A 15,965-nucleotide genomic window follows, 5' to 3' on the forward strand; every position below is an offset into this window, starting at 1 on the left:
ATATCCAAAATTGTCCGATAAACATCAAAATGATGTGTAGGAGAGAAACCCAGTCCTTTCCACAGGACGGAGGTTTCTTCATCTGTAATGATTTGTGCAGAATGTTAATGACTTGAAAATCCTATTTTATTACTTTTTCCGTTTGTCCTTGTTACGCTCCAAAGCTCTTCTTCCTATGTTTTCTGCCACCGCGCCTTCCTCGTTTTTTGACTGTTTTCTCGCATTGCGATTCTTGTGAGTGTTCACATATTGCGGTTCTGAGTCCCCGCTAGTGTCCGTGGTATCTGAACAATCTGAATTTTCAGTAAACTCCTGGTCAGAAGAACTAAATTCCCATGGAGCGATTCTCTGTCATGGCTTACTTGCGACATTGAATCACTCTATTCCAGTATTCCGAAAAACCTGGCATTATCAGCTATCTCGGATATACTGATGAGATTTTCTAAATATTCTGTGGATTTGAGACATTACATTATTGAGGTGGTAGATTTTGTGTTAAAACACAATTATTTTATGTTTGGTAACAATTTTTATTTGCAGCGCACGGGTGCTTCAATGGGAGCAAAGTCATCACCAGCTCGGGCTAACCTTTTTTGTTTTTTGGTGGGAGGAGCAGTTTATTTTTTCTGACACCAATCCATTTTCCACATGCCTCGCATGGTATGGGAGGTATGTAGACGATGTGGTCATCATTTGGTCGTCCGACCATCTGACCGTTGATGCATTCATGACATATATCAATAATAATCGGTTCAATCTTAAAGGGGTATTCCAGGCAAAAACTTTTTTATACATATCAACTGGCTCCAGAAAGTTAAACAGATTTGTAAATTACTTCTATAAAAAAAATCTTAACCCTTTCAGTACTTATGAGCTTCTGAAGTTAAGGTTGTTATTTTCTGTCTAAGTGCTCTCTGATGACCTTAGAAGAGGTTTGCTATGGGGATTTGCTTCTAAACTGGGCGGTTCCCGAGACAGGTGTCATCAGAGAGGACTTAGACAGAAAAGAACAACCTTAACTTCAGAAGGTCATAAGTACTGAAAGGATTAATATTTTTTAATAGAAGTAATTTACAAATCTGTTTAACTTTCTGGAGCCAGTTGATATATAAAAAAAAGTTTTGGCCTGGAATACCCCTTTAAGTCCCAGGATGCCCTTGGTCCTAGTGGGGTTAAAAGGTCAAAAGATTAAAATATATAAACTAAGAAGACACTGTGAAGTACGGGGATATACTCGGTAGGCCTGGCGAAATATTTTTCTGAAAGATGTTTTTATGTACTTTATGTATTTCTAGGTGTATATTTATATATATATATATATATATATATATATATATATATATATATATATATATATATATAAAAGCAGAAGGAGAGCAGCACATCCCCAATATAAAGTGCACGGGTGCCGTCAGCGTAGGGCCCAGGTTCAGGGATCCATAGAATAGTAGCAAATAGGCAGCAGCAACTCCATAAAGTGCAAAAAAAGTGGATTTTATTCACACAACGTGAGGCGACGTTTCGGTTTGCTCACCAAACCATTTTCGAAAATGGTTTGGTGAGCAAACCGAAACGTCGCCTCACGTTGTGTGAATAAAATCCACTTTTTTTGCACTTTATGGAGTTAGGAGCACTTTATGTGAGTAGGTGCCTCCAGCTAGGATCCGGGTCCAGGATCCTGCATACGTAGTTCCAAGGAAAATGCTGTGGCACTCAAGGTATGGTGAAAAAATGAAAACTATTTATTCATCCCAAATGTGCAAAGAGCAACGTTTCAATGGTCTCACACCATCATTATCAAGTGGCTTGATAATGATGGTGTGAGACCATTGAAACGTTGCTCTTTGCACATTTGGGATGAATAAATAGTTTTCATTTTTTCACCATTCCTTGAGTGCCACAGCATTTTCCTTGGAAATATATATATATATACAAATCAAAAAAATGTTGCAGTCTCTTGTAATACCTTTTTTATTGGACTAACAGAATTTTGTAGAGACAAGCTTTCAGGATTCCTCCCTTTATCAAGTCCAATAGTCAAGGACTAATGATCAAAGGACTTGATAAATTATCAGGGAGGAATCCCGAAAGTTTGTCTCTACAAAATTCTGTTAGTCCAATAAAAAAGGTATTACAATCTGCATCACTGGACTAATATGGCTACTCACATTTACTATACAGATATACACATGCCTGAAGATGGTTTAGAACCCTGTGATGTCACACATGCTTGTGATGATGTCACCGTAAGCTGTACAAGGAGGTGCGCGCCGGCTGCAGTCTCTTCAGTGTGTTTTGCATTCACAACCTGTGTTGCAAAGTGTTTGTTAGAGAGTTTCTATTTGCGATAGAGAATTCAAGATTTTGACCGTTCCTTATCTGAAGAGAGAACCACAAGGTAAGTCTCAGCCTCTTCTATTCATACATACACAGGGCTTTTTGTTTGACAGTTTTTTTTTATTGCTGTTGCTTTTTTTTTTAGCAAAAAAAAAAAACAAGAAATTAATTTCCAAAAGAAATAACAAAAGTTATATTTCTCATAGCATTGTGACAATACTTGGCTTAGGCATTAAACATAATAAAAAGCACAGATAGTATCATGACCAGAGCTTCTTCTTGCAAAACTGCTAAAATGCAATTATGCCCAAAAAAGCCCCCAAGAAAAAGAGTCCTAATTCATGATGTTCTAAAAGATATAAGTCTATGAGAAAGATTTGGTGGTGTAGTAAAAGAATAACAGAAAGAATAGGGCAGAAATATAATATTATATAATAGAATTCTGTGTGTACTAACAATAGATATACTCTGGGTACTCCGAAAGGGAAAATTTTCAAATCAACTAGTGGCAGAAAGTCATATAGGGTACGGATAGATCCCAATGAGGTGGGGTAGGTTCATTAATAGTAAATGTATATAGCAGGATAGCCCAATTGTATCTACAGTATGAAGTTCTCATGGCCCAGTGACCATACAGCCAAGCCCTTATAATCCGCCATTACTAGGACAGGTTCAGGGTTGGTTATCAGATATTACTAGGACCGGACAGGTTCAGGGTTATCAGATATTACTAGGACCGGACAGGTTCAGGGTAATCAGATATTACTAGGACCGGACAGGTTCAGGGTTATCAGATATTACTAGGACCGGACACGTTCAAGGTTATCAGATATTACTAGGACCGGACAGGTTTAGGGTTATCAGATATTACTAGGACCGGACAGGTTCAGGGTTATCAGATATTACTAGGACCGGACAGGTTCAGGGTTATCAGATATTACTATGACCGGAGAGGTTCAGGTTTATCAGATATTACTAGGACCGGACAGGTTTAGGGTTATCAGATATTACTAGAACCAGACAGGTTCAGGGTTATCAGATATTACTAGGACCGGAAAGGTTCAGGGTTATCAGATATTACTAGGACCGGACAGGTTCAGGGTTTTCAGATATTACTAGGACCAGACAGGTTCAGGGTTATCAGATAATACTAGGACCAGACAGGTTCAGGGTTATCAGATATTACTAGGACCGGACAGGTTCAGGGTTTTCAGATATTACTAGGACCAGACAGGTTCAGGGTTATCAGATAATACTAGGACCAGACAGGTTCAGGGTTATCAGATATTACTAGGACCGGACAGGTTCAGGGTTATCAGACATTGGTAACCTCAGGGAAGACGTCTCCATATAAAACACTTATAGAGAAGCGTCTTCTTCTGAGGCTGCGATGGTCTTAGTGTTATCTTGTGGTTCTGTGCTGGACATTTCTGCTCTGTATGAAGGATCTATTGTAGAATGACAGGAATGATGACATTTTGTCTAATGTGTTCACTTATCTCTCTCTCTCTAGTGTTTTCAGGCTCTGACCTGTGACCATGGCCTCTCCACAAGACCCATTGCTGAAGGAGGAGGAAGAAGCAATGGAGGACCATAGTGATATGGATGTAGAAAAGGGCGATATCCCTGAGAGGCAGAACCTGCCATCTCTAAGAGTGATGTCCACCGCACGTTCCATCATCACCGTAGTGATCCTCGCCTTTGTTAATTTGCTCATCTATGCAAATCGCTCCAGCGTGGCGGGGGTGCTGCCTTATATACAGAAAGCATATGACACCAATGCTAGTCTGTCCGGCTTATTGAATACATTGTTCATTGGAAGCTACGTGCTGGTCGCACCAATTGCCGGATATTTGGGCGACCACTGTAATAAGAAATATACTGTTTGCGCAGGAGTCATCGTTTGGCTGAGCATGACACTTACCCTGTCATTCATCCCTGACGGGTACTTCCTGCTCTTCCTGCTGACGAGTGGACTGGTTGGAGCCGGAGAGGCGACTTTCTGCACCATCGCCCCCTCCATCATTGCAGACCTTTTTACAAGTGACCAGCGGACCCGCATGCTGAACGTGTTTTACTCCGTCATACCTGTAGGCTGCGGACTAGGATACATCATCGGGCCCAAAGTGACTGATGCAGCAAGGGGCGATTGGCACTGGGCATTTCGGGTCACCCCTGGCCTGGGCCTCATAGCTGTGGCTTTGATGATTTTGGTCACAAAGGAGCTTCCAAGAACGACTACAAACGGGAAGAAGAACAACAAATCCCAGAAGTTTGCCAAATGGGCAACAGATCTGAAAAAACTATTTAAAAATCGAAGCTTCATGTTAACCACCATGGGATCGACGGCGGTATCCTTCATAGTGGGAGCCATAGGTGTATGGGGTCCGTCATACCTGACCCACGCACGAACACTCCTACAAGAGAAGGACCCTTGCCGTGCTGAACCGTGTGACTATCACGACATCCTAATATTTGGTGTAGTTACAGTCGTTTCCGGCATTCTGGGAGTTGTAGCAGGGACGGAGATAAGTAAAAGATATCGCAAATCCAACCCACGGGCGGACCCGCTTGTGTGTGGATGCGCGATGATGCTCTCCGCCCCTTTTCTTCTGTTGGCATTGACTTTTGGCAACATCAGCCTCGTTGCCACCAACATCTTCATCTTCATCGGAGAGACGCTTCTGTCAGTAAATTTCACCCTCATATCTGACATTATACTAAAAGTAGTAACTCCGTGGAGGAGATCTTCAGCCCTGGCCGTGCAGATGACAATCTATCACCTCCTAGGTGACGCCGGCAGCCCGTACCTCATCGGCCTGATATCTGACACCTACGAACGAGGATATGCCAAATCCCCTCTTCTGAAATACCGCAGCCTGGAGTATGCCCTCATGACCTGCACCATAATGGCAGTCATCGGAGGGGCCTTCTTCATGGCCACGGCCCTATATATAGAGAGGGACGAAAAAGAAGCAGAGATGGAATCAGAACCTCCGTCATCCTCCTCCTCCTCACTGCTTCCTGCCGATGAGGACCGCGCTTCAGACTGAGGAAAAGTCATTGCTTACATTTATCTCGTTTACTTCATTAAAAAAAATTAAGAAAAAAATAACTGCATTTGTTCTATGTTCCACTTTACCCCTTATTCTCACCCTTTGTGGCAGCCGCTTACTCCATGGCAGAAGGACAATTTGAGCAGGACAATGCACCATGTCACAAGGGTTATATGGTCAAGAATTTGTTCCAGGAACATGACAGCAAATGTTTCTTGTTTCTCTGGCCTTCACAGTCCTTAGATCTTGATCCTTTAGAGCATTTGTGGGTCAAGGGATATCAGGCTGTTATGAGCAAGTCTGTACCTTCATCTAATGTGAGGCAACTGTGAAAAGCCATCCTGTCCACATTGGCCAATATTCCTGCAGAACAGTTTGAAGGGGTTATCCAGGAATAGAAAAACAGGGGTAATTACTTTCCAAAACCACTCCCTGTCTGTTTCCAGGTTGGGTGTGGTTCTGCAGCTCAGTTCCATTGAAGTGACAGATGGGTAGCGGTTTTGGAAAGAAATTACCCTTTTTCTATTCTTGGATAACCCCTTTAATCACCTAGTGGAATTTATGTTATGATTAATTACTGCAGTTTTAAGGGCCAAAGGGGGCCCAATGGGTGTCTCTCATACAGTGGTTATTTAGTACAGACATATTAACCCACAACCCATATCTGAAAAGAAACCGTGGTTAAAAAAGTGGTTATTTATGGCCTACATTTTCTACTTCAAAAACTGTCCATGACAACATTTATACAATGAATTTGGAAAGTTTTCAGACCCTATCACATTTTGCTGTGTTGCAGCCTTGTGCTAAAACACATTGTTTGCTGCAGTGAACGTTCCTAAGAGCTCAGTGGCCTACATAATTCTTAAAGGGAAACTGACATCCCGTTCACCTGCACTAAACCCAAAATAAGTAATTTGGTGAGAAGGGCCTTGGTGGGCCTTGGTAATAGAGGTGACCAAGACTAAGAACATATTGGTCAGTCTGGTTAAGATCAAAAAAAATCCTGTGTGCAGATGGGAGAACGTGTCAGGACACGGCAGCACATGAAGTTCACAGGATTCACAGACCAGTACTCCATACTACTAGATCACGACTGGATGACTACTGTTTGTTGGACCTGAGGAAGGCACGAGATAGTGCCGAAACGCATCATCCGTACCACAAAATACCAATAAAATAATTTTGTCATGTGCTTGCATGGGTCCTTTTCCCATCCATACGTTCACGCAGCGTCTCCTAAGACCCGCTTTTTGTCTTCACATCATCTTCCAACACAACAATGACCCTAAGCACACAGCCAAGACAACACAGGAGTACAGCTCTGTGTTGGTCCTTGAGTGGCCCAGTCAGAGACCTGATTTGAACCCAAACATCTTTGGAGAGACCTGAAAATGACTGTCCATTGACGGTTCTCATCCAATCTGACAGAGCTTGAGAGGATCTACAGAGAAGAATGGCAGAAAATCCCCAAATACAGGTGTGTAAACCTTATGGCCTCATAACCAAGAAGAATGGAGGCTGGAATCACTGCCAAAGGGGCTTCAACTAAGTACAGTGGTCCCTCAACATACGATGGTAATCCGTTCCAAATGGACCATCGTTTGTTGAAACCATCGTATGTTGAGAGATCCGTGCAATGTAAAGTATAGGAAAGTGGTCTACAACCTGCGAACCTCCAGATGTTGCAAAACTACAACACCCAGCATGCCCGGACAGCCAACGGCTGTCCGGGCATGCTGGGAGTTGTAGTTTTGCAACATCTGGAGGTCCGCAGGTTGAAGACCACTGGTATTGGAGGTTATACTCACGTGTCCCCGCTGCTCCGGACCGTCACCGCTTGTCAGCGCTGCCCTGGATGTCGCCTTCCATCGATGTCGCCGCGTCCCCGGGGTGTCCCCGACGCTCCAGCAAGGCCTCTGCTTCCCCGGCATCCTTGTTCTCCATCGCCACCATCACGTCGCTACGCACGCCGCTCCTATTGGATGAAGGGACGGCATGCGCACCAACGTGATGACGACGATAGAGAGCGCCAACGATGCCGGGGATCCCGAAGAGGACGCGCCGGAGCCCCGAGGACAGGTAAGTGATCATCAGCGGACCACATGGGGCACCGTAAACGGCTATCCGGTGGCAGCTGTAGGAGTCTGCGCTGCCTGATAGCCGTTTATGCGATGGCCCCGACATACAAAAGCATCGTATGTTGATGCTGCCTTCAACATGCGATGGCCTCTGAGAGGCCATCGTATGTTGAAATGATCGTATGTCGGGGCCATCGTAGGTTGGGGGGTCACTGTACTGAGAAAAGGGTCTGAATACTTATGTCAATGTATTTTTTATATATTTTTTTTCGTTTCAGTACATTTGCAAAGATTTCTAACATTCTGTTTTCACATTCTTATTATGTAGTATTGACTGCAGGATGATGGAGAAAGCTTTTTTATTTTTTTTTATTTTGGCACAAAGCCGCAACATACCAAAAAGTGAAAGGGCCTGAAGACCTTCTGAATGCATTGTATATATGTACCGTAGTTTTTTGGACACTGCTGGATAACACCAGACTGTTCTTTGCAGAAATTGTTACATGAACACATAACACGCGAGCCTCATGTTTTGCTATAAACATTGGATCACGTGCACAGGCCAGTGACATGTTTATGGAAGAAATAGATGCGGCAGGTACAAGCAGCTCATTTTGGTTTTCTGGAACAAATGAACCACATAAATGTATCTGATCTAGTAAGTGGAATTTACCGAGCTTTAAATGGGTTTTTATCTTTGTAATAGTCATTTGGTTGGATATACCGTACATCGCTCCAACCTTTCTGTGCCTCTTAGTTATTATTTACATACTTACATCTACTGTATTTATGGTAAAGCAAACATGGTTTATGGTGTCAACTTTGTTATTAATGGCGCAATGAAAAAACATTTGCCAAATCATTTCTGCCCTCTGTACTCATCATCGATGATATACTGTTTATTTAGCAAGCGGAGGCCAGAACGCTGTAAATCACAAGAGCATTTTATGCCATGATTTATTAAAACTGCTTGGATAAAGTATTCAAATCTAGTATTATCCCTTCCTTAAAGGGGTACTCCACCCCTAGACATCTTATCCCCTCTCCAAAGGATAGAGGATAAGATGTCTGTTGCGGCGCTCCCGCAGCTGGGAACCCCAGCGTTCTCTGTGGCAGCACCGCAGTCATCCGGTGCACGGAGCGAACTTCGCTCTGATGACTAGCAATGCAGCGCTGACATCACGGCCACGCCCCCTGGTGACGTCACGTACCCCTTTAAGACCTCAGTAGATTTAGATCACCTCAATAGATATAGATCACCTGGGAGTGACCAACAAAAGTTATCAGCATGTAAGGATGGTTTTTACCGATTGATTTACATGGACTTTTGGAGTCGAACAAACAAAAGTTATTCTGTATTAGACATGACTGAGTGGTCCTTACACCAGCATGTGGAAGCTTACAATATGCCTGAGGTTCTACCATAGTTGGGTTATGCCAAAGTGACTTTTGGCTCTTACCCACTATTCTGTACCGCTACACTGCTACAGCCTGTCTCGCCTATGTGCCACTGGCGGAGTTGCAGAATTTACTTTGTGTAGATGCTGCTCTGCATCACTTCCTTCATGGATACCCGCCTATTCACTGATATGCACATCTACACACACTTCTTGCAGTACTCTGTATGTAAGAAAAGTAACCACTATATTTAAAGGACATCTGCAACCTAAATACACTTATCCCCTATACACAGTATAGGGGATAATTGTTTGACCGCGGGGGGTCCGATCTCCCGAACAGGGCCCCGGCATTACCGCGCTATGCTGTGGCTAATGTGCGTAGTGTCGACCTCAGTGAGGTGGTTGGTACACCCCCTCCACATACAGCTCTATGGGGGAGGCTGGGATGCACGAACGCTGTATCCCCGCCTCTCCCATAGAACTTCATGGTGGAGGTGTGTCAGCCACTGCGTCATGCTGTGGCCGGCACGCCTCTTGCACCGGAGAGCTGTGGCCCCAAGTAGGAGAACGCAGGGGGGTCCCAGCATTCGGACCCCCCCGGGATCAAACACTCATCCCTTATCCTGTGGATAGGGGATAAATGTATTTAGGTTGCAGATGTCCTTTAACTTGAACCGATCTACAAAACTTATGGAGTATATTTTGGAAAAATACAAAAAAAACGTTTATTTTATAAATTAGATGAATAATGCCACAACATTACTTATAGATGAAAGGGTTAATTACTTTCCTTCATAGTGTATGTGAGCATTATTCAAAGTCAATTTATCTTCATTATACATTATTCTACTTTTCCACTAAGTTTGCTGTTCACTGCCAGTTGTTAGGCTCAGTCTGTCTCTAGTTACAGAAACACAGACAGAAAGAACACAGGAAATGGGGGGGTGCTATGATTACAGTCCCACAGAAGTATCTGCAATCAGCCATTGCATTGCTGCACTCTAGGACACACCGGAATTTCATATAAAATAGTACATCAAATTTAACAAGAATTATTGGTTATCAGTATTGTTCCCCTCAACAATAAGCATGAAGCAGAAAAACCCATAAACAAATACAGTATATAAAAAAAATGTAAAGTAAAAAAATAAGGCAGAAAAGACTTGCTGCTCCAATACTGGGCAAACAGAGAAAGGAATATTGAAGGAGGCTGCAGCAAAACATGTGCTAGGGCGGTCGTCATCCCAGGCACAACAGTACTTTGTACTATGTGTAAATCCCTGTAGTACATTACATTCAGCTACATATGCCATACACTTCGTTTTTCAGCTGATCATGACCAAAAAAATCGGACAAATTAGTTTGCCTTTGATCATTGTCAACCATTGTTCACATGTAATTTATAGAAAATGGATTTAAAAAATCAGCCACTTCAGCAACTATTATCATATGTGTATGGCCTGATTGAATGACTCAGACTTTTGTGGTCAAACAAAAATTCTTCTGTTTTAGCCAAAAATAGCATCACACCTCTCTTCAGGTTGTGTGTGTGTCATGGTCGAGCCTATCTCCACAACACAGCCTGCACTCTCCTGGACTGGCAGCAGTGGCGTCATGTATTTTCATGGCAGTTGCTTTGAGCCCCGGAGAGCCATCCACAGCTGAGTGGCAGTGCCACCTGTCCTATCTGCTGCAGGTATGCAGTGCCAATCTGTTTGGAGCTTGGTGTGCACATCCCTTTGGGGTGAGCTATTTAAACTCTCCAACGTGCTGCTAGTTTGCTTGTGATTGCGGCCCATGCCCTGTCATTAGCGTTTGTATGTCTGCCTGTTTTGCTGCTGTTCTGACTCTTCCTCATACTTGACTACTCTTTGCTTGCTGATTTTGTAACTCTTTGGGATCTTTGAGTTAAATGTGCATTGGGGTAAGTATGCATGGTCTGGCCTCCATGTAGTAAACATATGTTTCTTACATGTCTTTCCATTTGGATTATATATTTGTGCATTACATGCTGTTATTTCAATGTCATATGGTGTGTTTACTGACTATATTTTGTTACTTCAGTATGTAACTGCTGCACCATCTTTTTTAATTTTTTTTTATTCAATTTTTGTTCCAGTTTATAGAGGTTTGCCCATATATATATTTATTATGTATGCTGGTGTCATTTTAGTGCATGTTTTTTCATCTTTTTTTAAACTCATTTATGATAAAAAAGGTTACAGTGTTTTACTTTCTCTTGTAGTCAGGCCCTTAGTTACTAAGAGTGTTGTGTAGGTTTCTTTGTGGGTTTTAATTCCCTACAATTTATTTTCCACAGTATTTACTAAGGTTTCCCTACATTTTCCACGTTCCCTACATTTTGCTTTTTTTACACATGCTCTGATCTGTGGGGCTTTTCTCAGCTCAAATCCACCACATTTTCTGTGGAACCCTTAGTAAATATGTTGGGTTTTTGTGAAAATGTCAGGAACACGCCACTTTTCGGTGACCATGCCCCCTTTTTCCGGCGGCCACGCCACTTTTTGTCGGAGTTTTTCAATTCTGGCGCAAAATTTGGCGCAGACAGAATTTCTGGCGCACAACCTGGCAAAACCTGTCGGGTTTGCAATAGTAAATGAGGGCCAGAGTCTGTGTACATTACTTTTATGGTATTGTGGTAGCCCTTGGGGGGTGTATGGTAGTGGTGGTATGGTTTCGGTATATGAGGGGTTAATGTTAACCCTATAGTTCGTGACGCCAGGCTGGGGGCTGGTATGCTGAATCAATGTTCCAGCCTATCGCCGCCCTTCCCAGTAACGATAGGTGCATATAATAACTGAAGGTCCACAAAGAGATTGAACTTGAACAACTTTTTACTGAAGTGATTGCAATATCCATGGCACAGTAACAGTCTCATACAAACAGTCCTTAAGTGGCTTAGTGACTGACAGTTGTTGCGGACCTTGCGCCAATCATACAGTCTCTGAATTTAGGGAGAGATTTGCAGATCTGTCCGGATTTAGGGGAGTTAGTAGGTCCGGCGATACTGCAGAGTGTCTGGAAATTGATACACTCTATAATTATATTTGTTCAGCCGTTGCCGCAAGGCTCGGGCCTAACTCACTGCGATAATTGCTGTACAGGTCTTTCCACGTCAGGGGTACAGGAGCAAGAGAGCGAGAAGATGGCCACCGCTCCCTTATATGGGCAGGGGGCGTGGCGAATCTGATTGGTCCGAACACCTGCCATTCACCATTACATGGTGTAATGGGATTGCTTACGTCACAGGGCCTTCAAAGGTCCTTAAGCCTAATACCATAGAGTTCACCTAGTCACATGACCCGCAGGTCCTGCAACGCTAATGGAAACAAGTAATTAACCATTTATTTACACTTATATTATACTATTTACATTATCCTCTGAATAAATTACTAATTATAAACTAGGATAGAGGCGACTAGGGGCAGACTGGATGACAGGGATCCCTACGTCCTAGGGACTCTGGCTATGGGGACCCATACATACATAGGTACCGTATAGAATGCGGTACTGGGACACCACAGTATGCTGATTTTGTACCTTGTTGCTTCTCCTGGTTTCGACCTCAGCTTTCCTGACTTTCTTGTTTGCGGCCACTACACCCCTGATGATGTGCCTGGTGCCACGAAACATGTAGAAGAGGGGAAGGGTTAATATTTTTTCTTTTTCATCAGTATCACATACAATTTTCTTAGTGCGTACTGCAGATGCCTATTATCAAGACTCTCAACTGAGAGCAAGTTACATAGATTAGTAAACTGTGATCTGTGGTTTTAACTATTTGTGCAGCCACTTTTGATGCATATCAATAAATGTGTTGGTTTAGAATATACATTTGTAGGTAGGTTTAAAGATAAGGGCTTTTATACCCCGTGATCCCAGAGAGAGTTAGTCTTTCTGTGAGACTTGGTGATTAGTAGAGAAGCTGATCTCACTGATGGTTAACAGAGCCTTTATGGATCATTCATGTAGCCCTTTGCTGCAATCAGCGGGTCAAAAACGATCAACTGACGAACTGTTTGGCCGATGATTGCCCTGTGTAATAGGACCCTTACACTTATAAAAAGCCTTATCTGTTTGTATGGTTTACTATCTTACCTTGCAATAGAGCAATCATTAACACATCCAATACTCTAATAATAATAATGAGAAGCTTATGGTTCTGTCCCAATCTGTACAACAAAGCTCACAAGTGAGTTACAGAAAATAGGGAGTGTGGTCCTATTGTATGCACTAACACAGTGACTACATCATAAAAATGAAGTGGTCATATGTGTATGTGTTTAGTGGGTTACTTGTGGGATTTTGTGTGCAGTAGACATGTGCATTTCGTTTCGGAACGAATACTAAACTTAACGAATTTTCCCGTTTTCGGGTGTTCGTTACAATCCGAATGCACGAAAAAAAAAATCGAATATTTCCGAAAAAGAATACGAATACGAATATACAGTTAACGAATGCATTCGTTAAGTAACGCAGAACGAATAATGCATGTTAACGAATAACGAATGCATTCGTTATCAGTAAACCGAATGTAAGGAATTAATTAGATTTCTTTCATTGGGTTTACCTGAGGAAAACTTGCCTTCCTACACAGAGAAAACTGCAAAAAAAGGTGAAAACAACAAGAATCCTAAGGTAACACCTGCTACTTATTACAAAAGAGGATCAGCAAGTGAAACTAATGTGCATTTCGTTTAGTAACGAATGCTAAATTTAACGAATTTTACAGATATAACGAAAGACCCAAATTAACAAATGCATTCGATGTTATTAACGAATGCATCCGAAAACGGAAAAAAATTTCGCGGATGCATCCGAAAACCGAATATGACGAATGCCCAGCATTCCGAATATTCACAGAACCGAAAATTTTAAAAAAACGAAAACAAACAAAATGAAAAAAACTGAATTTTGGGTTCTGCACATGTCTAGTGTGCAGTTTACTCCAAAATGCCAAAAACATATAGGGGGAGATTTATCAAAACTTGTCCAGAGGAAAAGTTGCCCAGTTGCCCCTAGTAACCAATCAGCTCGCTTCTTTCATTTTTAACAAGGCCTCTGCAAAATGAAAGAAGTGATCTGATTGGTTGCTATGGGCAACTTTTCCTTTGCACAAGTTTGATAAATCTCGCCAATAGAGATGTTCTTTGGTATCCTACAAAGCTTGTCCTAGTGTGTAAAATATAGTATTTTAAGATTATGAGCCCGATTGGGGTCAGGGATTGATGAAATGACAATCTCTGAAAAATATTAGCACTGTATAAGAAACTATGACGGCAACTACGGGGTTAGGAACGGTGCCTAAGGTAGAGTGACTGGTGCTTCACTTTAATCCTTTGGGCTCAACTTTGTTTTCTATTTGGATTATTGTTTTTGCATGAATAAAAAGGTAGCTAGGTAACAGACTTTTCATTGTAATCTAGAAAGTGAAAGTCATGTGATAGCTGGAAAAGACTGAAATAGAAAAACAAAGAAAAGGAATAGATGCAGGTAACGGTTGCATCGTACTAAACAAATGGATTTTTATTCATGCAGTTCTCTATAATATAATGCCTCGAATAAATCAATGGCAATTGCTTATAAGGATACAGAAAGGTGACTCTAGTAGTGAAATATAAATACATTACAAATTAAGGAGAAAATATTAGATTCTTGATAGAATGCAGAAATGATATAGGACATAATACTGTTCTCGATTCTAAGCCACAAGCGAAAGCTTTAAATGCTATTAGTAAATGAAATACCGCTGAACATGGACAGAGCTGCAAACTGCTGACCTAATGTATTCCTAAGGCAAGCAAATCTGAATACAGTGGCCCCTCAAGTTACAATATTAATCGGTTCCGGGACGACCATTGTATGTTGAAACCATTGTAGGTTGAGACCAGAACTCTATGGAAACCTGGTAATTGGTTCTGAAGCCCCAAAACGTCATCAAAAATAAGAAAAAGTGAGGATTAAAGATAAATAAGTAGATAACTAATATAGATAAAGCAAATCCTTCCATATAAAAGTAATAAAGATCTGCTGGGAGCTGTAAATCACTGTCTATTTCAGTGTTTCCTAACCAGGGTGCCTCCAGCTGTTGAAAAACTACAACTCCCAGCATGCCCGGACAGCCTTTGGCTGTCCGGGCATGCTGGGAGTTGTAGTTTTGCAACAGCTGGAGGCACCCTCTTTGGGAAACACTGGTCTATGTAGAGGACAGGAGCTTCGTCAGGGTCCTGTACAGAACAAAAAAAAAGGAAAATGGAGCTGCCCTCACCTGATGTCCAAAGGAGCAGCTAACCCTGGTACAGGTAAAGAATACAGAACATGTAATACCTCCCTGTACTGTAGGGGGCGCTACCAGACATCAGTCAGTGCATACGCTTCAGGAATACAGGGGTTTTACCAGTGAAATGTCCATTCTGATTGGTCGGTTCTTCCAGCCCTTGACACGTATCGCAGATTCCATAGCATTGTATTGAGTTGAGTCTGGTTTCAACATACAATGGTCCAGAAAAGACCATTGTATGTTGAAACTATTGTATGTTGAGGCCATTGTAAGTTGAGGGATCACTGTACTCAATTCTATCAATGAACTATACAGAATACTTTTACTAATTCACTTCACCAACACTTACCCCTTCACCTTATAACTGACTGACTGCTGCAACTCTCTGTGCTCGAATAGGAGCAGTGGTAAAAGTGGTTGGTGTAGTTGTAAAGAGTATTCACAATAAGTATTGTATAAATGTATATTTTAGATGAGCTTTTGTTGCACTTACAATTCTACACCATTCTACTAACCCCCTAACACAAAGGGAAACAGAAGATATATGTGAGAGAAAGACACAAAGTGAAATAATAGTGGTTTTCTGTGAAGTTTGTTCGATGTAAATAATGACTGGCTGATAAAGGTCTGAGGCAAACTGAAAACCATATTTATTGTGTTCGTGTGACTTTAAAAATCAGGAACAAAAACATTCCTTGATTTTGGAAGATCACATCACATATGGGCACAGTAGCTAGTATTGGTGCTCCAATTAAAGAGGTAGTCCAGTATCAAAAAAATGGATGATATGGGG

General features: G+C 41.9%; 1 protein-coding gene and 1 long non-coding RNA gene across 2 annotated transcripts; one reads left to right on the top strand and one right to left on the bottom strand.

Moving 5' to 3' along the window:
- Positions 1-2,202: 2,202 nt before the first annotated feature.
- Positions 2,203-15,618, bottom strand: LOC130362888 (uncharacterized). Its single transcript, XR_008891608.1, has 3 exons — positions 15,522-15,618; positions 12,433-12,508; positions 2,203-2,308 (listed from the first exon to the last, which is right to left on the bottom strand). It is a non-coding gene; the product is annotated as an uncharacterized LOC130362888 (long non-coding RNA).
- On the top strand, positions 2,247-5,417 carry LOC130362886 (protein spinster homolog 1-like). The gene is made up of 2 exons (XM_056568012.1): positions 2,247-2,398; positions 3,851-5,417. The coding sequence occupies exon 2, from the start codon at positions 3,876-3,878 to the stop codon at positions 5,388-5,390; it is 1,515 nt and encodes a 504-aa protein (XP_056423987.1). The 5' UTR covers positions 2,247-2,398; positions 3,851-3,875; the 3' UTR covers positions 5,391-5,417.
- Positions 15,619-15,965: the final 347 nt, after the last annotated feature.

The sequence above is a fragment of the Hyla sarda genome, chromosome 3 (assembly GCF_029499605.1).
Source record: "Hyla sarda isolate aHylSar1 chromosome 3, aHylSar1.hap1, whole genome shotgun sequence".
Lineage (NCBI taxonomy): Eukaryota > Metazoa > Chordata > Amphibia > Anura > Hylidae > Hyla > Hyla sarda.

Bases quoted from the DNA above. Each gene is read 5' to 3' on its own strand.
- LOC130362886 (XM_056568012.1), top strand. From the start codon at position 3,876: ATGGCCTCTCCACAAGACCCATTGCTGAAGGAGGAGGAAGAAGCAATG.